Source organism: Varroa jacobsoni, unplaced genomic scaffold, assembly GCF_002532875.2.
Source record: "Varroa jacobsoni isolate VJ856 unplaced genomic scaffold, vjacob_1.0 scaffold_1142, whole genome shotgun sequence".
Classification (NCBI taxonomy): domain Eukaryota; kingdom Metazoa; phylum Arthropoda; class Arachnida; order Mesostigmata; family Varroidae; genus Varroa; species Varroa jacobsoni.
In genome coordinates, this window is record NW_019214044.1 from 72,375 (window position 1) to 79,856 (window position 7,482).

A 7,482-nucleotide genomic window follows, 5' to 3' on the forward strand; every position below is an offset into this window, starting at 1 on the left:
AGAGAAAGAAAGCGAGCGAGCGATTGAGTGAAACACAACATGACTTGTTATTGTTGTGTTCTGTACTGTTGCTGTCTTCTGTGTTTTTTTTTTATTCTTCTGTTGTTCATGATATTCTCGTTAATGTCGTTATTTTGAAACGCGCTAATGGACTAGACAACGGTGATCGGACAACGCGGCCGGATATGAGACAGTAAAACGCGTACGGAGATGATGATTGGCCAAACTCCCCCTTTGAAACAATCGTCTGAGACCGACTAGGGACCGGCGGGAGCTGCACATCCGGGGTTCCCTTACGAATCGTATACGCTTCTCTTTGCAATTCTCAACAGACATGATCTCTCCGATACCAGCAACAAGAAATTATAAAATTACTTCGAGAATAAATTCTGTTCTGCTTACTAACTCTAAACCGTTCGACAAAGCAATGCTATGAATCTGTGCTCACATAGGCTCACTGGAATTTTGATAATGAAAAAACGTCGTTGACGTCTCTATAACATGGCTAACAATTGTCTATTTTAAATACATATATATATATATATAGCTTGGTAAAATATATATATATTGAAAAGCATAGTCATTATGGCATGATTGTAGCTTGCTTTTTTTGCGATGTTATCGTCGAAGAGCTGTCGTTTTAATACAGAGAGCCAAGAACATCTGGTAATGGTGGTATCCCGTGCCCGAATACGAGACAATCTGTGATGCATTCATCTGCTTCTCTGTACAGCTGACGAACGATGGTTGGTACTGATGAACCGCACTCGATTGACACCCGACTGAGCAGCTGCGAACTCTTTTTGCGTTGTATATCTGTGCGATCTGTCTGTGTGTGTATGTCTGTGTTATCTTCTGTTGTTGTTAATTCTTCCTTCTCAGTGGATGTGTCGGCCCTGAAGGCGTGTGCGAGCTGGGCACTCGGTTTTCGGTCCGGATAACCGAAAAAGGCACCCCTGCTTAAACGGGCTACTTTCGTGTACCGGCGTGGTGCATCTCCAATCAATTGTATAGCTAATTTTTTTCAGCCAAATTACAACTAGTTCATAGCCTTTATTGCTATTAGAACAGACTACTAAAGATAAAACAGATATAGTAAATATAGTAGCGTCCGTAGGCTTAGCTCATTGTACATGGCAGACTGATGTTCGCGCCATAATTGTATAATCGCGTTCCCATCTGAGTGCAGTATGCACTGATTTTAGTATATATTCAAATATTAAAACTCTGGCTAAAACCTCGGCACGCACCTACGGACACACTGCTAATATCATTACTTACTGAAGTTTTTTGTTGAAAGGATACGTCTCCTTTAAGCATAGCAGTTTGTCTCCTGTGGAGACAAAGAAGAATTACTCTCGAAAAGTTAACAACACCTGAAGGTGCAGTGGGCCAAAGAGCTATCTTTTCCTACCATTCTTCAAATCGTAGCACTATTTGATTTCGAACGCACAAAATCCGTCAGTGCCTGAAGTTTTTAGTCCTAATGATTGTAATGGACAGGTGTGGTTATTAGTGTACCTGGCATAAATATCTGCCTATCTTTATTGGCTATGGCCTTCTGGCAGAAAATGGTGGGCATTTAAACAACTACTAACATAACGAGAGTAACTATGCCGTGTGACAATTTGTGTTTAGCGCTGTTTTAGCAGCTGGCCGTTTTTGCTGCTCTCTATCGTCCACAATTACAGTAGTGGTCGATGTCGTACCCGATGGATTTATCTATGGAGCCTAGAATCTCTGATCATCAACAGATGAAGACAGCAAGTCACCGCACGGGTCAACTGGATCCTGTGACACTCCAGGTGGCCCTCGGAAGTTGTCGAATGTATTTAACGTCATTTTTTGGGCGGTTTTTGCTCAACCTGTACCTATCAGTTTATCCAATTTTCCACTAGAATGGCAAAGGAAGTTTTCAGAGCGCTTTAAAATAAAGACGCGCACTTTTTCAGTATCGAGCGCAGTGGTCTAGTGAAGTACTTGCCTAGTGCTAACTTTATTCTTACTATCTTAATTCTAACATAGTTGCTGTTGCAGGCGTCCAGACCGGGCCGGTTCTTGCGGGTCCAGGTGCGTTGAAGGCGCAAGCCCATGTGACACTCGAGAAAATTAGGTCATTCCAAATGCCAGATCTCACACCCGAACAGAAGGAAATGGTTGACAAAGCTAAAAAGTACGCCATGGAGCAGAGTATCAAGACAGTCATCATCAAACAGACCATGGCACATAGTCAGCAACAGAAAAACCTTGAACGCTATCAGGTAAACTAATCCTATTTTGTTGAATAATATTGCGGCCGCCCTTAGCCGCTTCAAACACAAGAGCAGCAACAGTTATTCTATAATATAATTTACAGCTGTGCCATTCTGTGCCCGCACCTATCTGGCACTGGCGCTAGTAGAAGCCACGCGGCTTCGACCGCTGATCAATGCCCCTTTCTTTCGCAGAGCAACGTGGAGTATGGATTTTTGAATTGTTTTTTTTTTCTTATAGGACTTTTCAACAATGTTGAATTAACTACATGTACATACCTCTTATCTTGTTATAAGGCTTTTTGTCCTTTTAAAGACGCGAAATTTTGGTGATTATTTGCCTTTAACAATAAACGCTAAAGAAATTCTCATAGGCAAATTTATACTAGCTTCGTAGCTAAACCATAGCGTGTGTCTATTTAAAGGCGGACCTATTACGCAACCTACCAACCACAGTTAATTAGTTAGCGGCATGTACTCCAAAGCTATAGCTCTTAAAAACAACACAGGTTCAAAGTGAACATCCTAAATGTAATAATTTGCCTCTATATTTGGAACGACTAAGTTCTGTTAATGTCCGTCTTTTTTTTTTTCTACCTTGTATTATACACAATAAATTGTTCTAATTTATCCAACGAAGTGCAGGGTTCAAGTGATGTAATCGTTTATTTCACTGCTTTTATTAAAAATATATTACCATAGCAATCTAGCCCTACATTCCACTGCGGGCTCAGTAGTTGCCGTATTATTTTAGTATGTGTCAAATACATTGAGTCTTGCCTTTTCGATGCAGGCGTTGGTATTAATGTGTCGCATATACGTCGGAAGCATCAGCTACGAGCTACGCGAAGACGCTGTCCGCACAGCTTTTAAACCATTTGGACCTATAAAGGCTATTAACATGTCGTATGACACCGTTACGCGAAGACATAAGGGATTCGCTTTTGTCGAATTCGAGCTCCCTGAGGCGGCTCAGCTTGCTCTAGAACAGATGAACGGAGTCTTTATGGGAGGACGAAGCATTAAGGTTGGTTGAATTTATAATATTGACATTTTCCAGACGCGTGTACCATAAGAATTATTACATTATACTTTAGAATCCATTTATGACTACTCTATCGAACAAAGTTGTAAATATTCTAAGTATTCATCTTGCGTTTGACTTTTAGGTGGGCCGACGTTCCAATATGCACCAAGCAGCGCCCATTCTCGAGCAGATATTGGAGGATGCCAAGCAGTCGTCACGGATCTATATAGCTTCAATTCATCAGGATCTAAGTGAAACGGATATTCACTCTGTGTTTGAAGCATTCGGCAAAATCAAGAGCTGCAAGCTAGCTCCGGGTACACTTCCGCACGAGAAACACCGTGAATACGGGTTTATACACTACGAAACGAATCAGGCCGCATCGGATGCCATCACTTCGATGAATCTGTTCGACTTGGGGGGCCAGTTCCTGCGTGTAGGTCGCGCCATCACTCCATCCGATTGTGCCCTTGGTAGTCTCGGCGTTGTTCTCCCCGTAGCCCCAGTACAAGCTGGACCACTACCCACAGCTGCGGCGGTCGCAGCCGCCGCCGCCGCTGCGAAGATTCGCGCCCTCGAAAGCAGTGGACTGCACACAAAAGCGATACCAACGACTGGGACGCTTACAGCTGGCCGTCAACCTGGAAATGGCGTTCCAACTGTACCAGGGCTCCCAACTGCCAACCCACTGCTGCCTGGACTTGTCACGCGTGAGTAATCCAGGTTTAAGGCTACTGTGGAATAGAGTAGACAAAATATAGGAGGTTTTATTTATCACACATGTTGTATTGTGTATAGGCAGTCATATAGAATGAATTAAAATAGCTTAGTAGACGTGATTGTGGTTGTTTAACATGCAGAATCCGACGGACTTTTAAATTGAATAACTTTTGAACTACACGGCGTTAACAGACGAAATTTAAATTAAAAAAAAATAGAATTTAAAAAACGAAAACTAAATACTCTAGTGTTATTAAACTGAGTGAAAACCGGTTGTACTCCAGGACAAAACATTCTTTAATCTCAAAAATCATCGTTCAGTGGACAAGTTTTTATTCCTCAAAGGCCACAGAGCTGCGAAAATTCATTGAAGGTTGTTGAAGAGATTAAGAATGAAGCCTTTATGCAAAAGGACAGTATGTGAATAATGCAGACGTCTTAAAAGGGAAATTGAAGACAAACAAAGAGGTAATCAAACTGATTAGGAAGATAAAATTACATTACCATAATCTAAAAGGTTTTCCCTGAGAAGACAGTTTACGGCCTCTGGCCCGTAAATTACAACCCAAACAGTGAAAATGCGGAAACTGAGCAGAAAATGGGTCCTCCATGGATCGATTGGCCTCAGGCTAGTTGGAAATACGTATGATGTATTGCACATGCAATTCGAGGAAGTTTAGTCAACGAAAAACCCGCCTAAAGCATAGTTGCCGTACACGAAGCATGGGTCTGTCTCTAGTTGCACCCGAGGAAGATGTCGAGCGAAAGAATGGCGTCGCTGAAGAGAAATCGAATTTGATGGCAGTGTCAAGTAAATTCGGAGGTAAGGTGGAGGTGCCATTTGTAATGTATATCAAAGGCATTTGCTGCGTACTCGCCGAAATTGAAATACCGATATTTCATCAAAATACTCATGGATCGTTGGCACGAAGTTTTAAAACGTGCGGTCTGGTTATTTGCTAGCAACGCCAGACCGCATTGCCGTCATTGGATTAAGGGTAAATAATATCCAACGTTGATTTACGTTTTATTCGCCTGGTCTAAATCCGTCTGATTACGAAGCTTTCTACGCCCTGAAAGAAGCTGGAGCCTGAGAGAATTGGCTGACAAACGTATCCCATATCAATTTCAAGGAGCCATATATAGAGAAATTACGTACAGGAGCGCGAATGACATGACACTGGGACAAGCGTGTAGAAATAACGAAAAGAACCTCTAACACAAATTGAGAAACCATCATTTTAGCCGAGCGAGGTCAAAAGTTATTTGATTTCGAAGTTTGCTAGATTAGATTTTAACAGCGAAATCGTACATAATTGTGTTAATATTTATTTCAGTCCTTAGATCGTCTTCTCTTGCAAGTGGAGAATGATCAAATGTTATTGCAGTATTACTGCTGTTCATTGCAACTTTTTACCCATCCGCACGTGTAGAACTTCTAGTTGAGATGACGACGTCTTTTGAAGTGTTAAGATAACATTCAGTATTAGGCAGATAATACAACGACGATTTCCGTCCTAACGTGTGTTTTCGGTTGGCCAACTCTCTATTAAAGTTGATGCTGATGGCAAGCCGAAGGTCCATCTTCCCCCACCAACTGTTCTAACGTCGCTTCCGCCTATTGGTGGGGCGGGGCCCGTTCCACCGCCGACTGCATCGACGGGTTCTCCTCCAGAGACCAAAAAGCCTATGTTAGACGAGTCTCTGGAGGATGGCCGTGAGCTGCCTTTACCGCCCGGTGATTCCGAGGACACCGAGCGAGACGTAGCGATCAAGGGCGGCGGGGCCCGGCTGGCCGTCATGAAGAAACTCATGCGTACCAAGACCCGTGAGCAGTGCGTCATGATTCTCAGGTATGGCCACATTGAGTAAATCAAAAGAACCTCATCAGAACTCAGTATTGCTAGTCGACTTCTCATCATAGTTAATAGACATTTGTTTTCGCAGAGATTTTAGGGACATTTAAACGTAAGGAAAGATCTAACATTATATCGATTCTTGCGTTTCCCTACAGAAATATGGTCGGCGAGGACGAGGTGGACGAAGATTTGGAGCCGGAGATCTCAGAAGAGTGCGGCAAGTTCGGCACAGTGAACAAGGTAACCATATACAAGGAGAAACAAGGTGAAGAAGAGGACGCTCAAATTGAGGTTAAAATTTTCGTCGAATTTTCGAAAACGTCAGAAATGCATATGGCTATTAAGGCTTTGCACAACCGCTATTTTGGGGGGCGACAAGTTATCGCTGAGATGTACGATGTCTTTTTGTTTGACAGTGGTAACCTTTCCGCTTAAATGACCTTCCCAAAACGTGATTAGATACCAATAAGTAGCTTTTTGGTTAATAGTAGGTTAACGCACACCTCTTTAAATCAACATTATTTGTTTGATTTAAATTGGGCGTCAACCTTAAGGGTACCTATCTGCATAAGAGGCGATATGGCATGTAAAAGCATGTAGCAACGTAATTTGGTGTTTTGACCGAAGAGTAATAAGGGCGTCGACAAGAGCTGCTTTAGCCTCTGTGCTTTACTTATTAATGCAATTATTTTTTACCACATTATTAGTGCTGTAGCTGCGACCTCTTCAACTTCTTTTTCTGCTATTGACTCCGGCGCTGCATTTTCGTAGGTAGTATGTTTTTCCAAGTTCGTCATATTGAAAGCTTATTGTTAAGCCTGGTTGCAACCCAAGTTGGCATTATATGAAGAATATTTGCAACAAACGTGAGTAATAGTGGAGTGTGGGAAGGAGGAGGCGAGACTATAGTTTGAATTGACTGAAGTATATATCCTGGGAAATGCCAGTTTCGACAGTTTCCTAGATAACCTTGTTTGAATATGGGAATATGTAAACAGTATGTGAACGTATCATTATTTGAATGTCCTCTCACGTAGTTTCAATAATATATGGTGTTAAGACAAAGTAGTATTATTACATTAGAACGTGCTTGGCACAGGCTGTCTCAAAGGCTACTATTAGTGGGCAATCAGCCATCATAAATGAATTATAATGTCGTGTGTTAAACGTCTAGATAACCGTCAATGAAGCGAAGGTACCAGTTGGGGATAGTCCACCATACTTTTTCCTATAAGATGTCTAATCGGATGGGAGTGGTCGTTAATCTTCGGGCTATTTGCGAATGCGTCCAAGCAGGTCGGTCATCATGTGAATATCTACCTATGAAATATATTAACCTTATTGTGTGCTGATATGCTTAAACGTAGGCAGTCTGAAATGAATTAATTCAGAGAATTAATTCTTGATTGATCTTAGGCAGATCAATCTTGCTAGCGTCTAAATTGTGACAAATTTGTCTCATTGACAAAGACGACAAATCCTCTCCTTGGAGTAGAACGTGTATATACTATCTCACTGCCATAACGGTAGTGACGCTGTATTAAATGCATACAAAATATCTATAACATAATTATGACATTATAGTATTAATAAATCCTGTAAAGGCGATACGTAATGCGAAAAA

At 41.8% G+C, this 7,482-nt stretch overlaps 1 protein-coding gene across 5 annotated transcripts in view; it reads left to right on the forward strand.

Annotated features, from left to right (window-relative positions):
• LOC111267048 (poly(U)-binding-splicing factor PUF60) overlaps positions 1–7,482 on the forward strand; it is a 10,088-nt gene extending 2,606 nt beyond the window's left edge. The window contains exons 1-7 of one of the 5 annotated variants that reach the window (XM_022844994.2): positions 649–1,008; positions 1,639–1,805; positions 2,038–2,261; positions 3,046–3,279; positions 3,422–3,989; positions 5,555–5,852; positions 6,014–7,482. In XM_022844994.2, coding sequence (XP_022700729.1) covers positions 2,124–2,261; positions 3,046–3,279; positions 3,422–3,989; positions 5,555–5,852; positions 6,014–6,293 — 1,518 coding nt within the window. In that variant the 5' untranslated portion in view covers positions 649–1,008; positions 1,639–1,805; positions 2,038–2,123 and the 3' untranslated portion in view covers positions 6,294–7,482. Of the gene's footprint in view, positions 1–648; positions 1,009–1,039; positions 1,806–2,037; positions 2,262–3,045; positions 3,280–3,421; positions 3,990–5,554; positions 5,853–6,013 lie in introns of those variants that run through there. The other 4 variants (XM_022844996.2, XM_022844997.2, XM_086971181.1 and 1 more) reach the window with 4 other exon arrangements.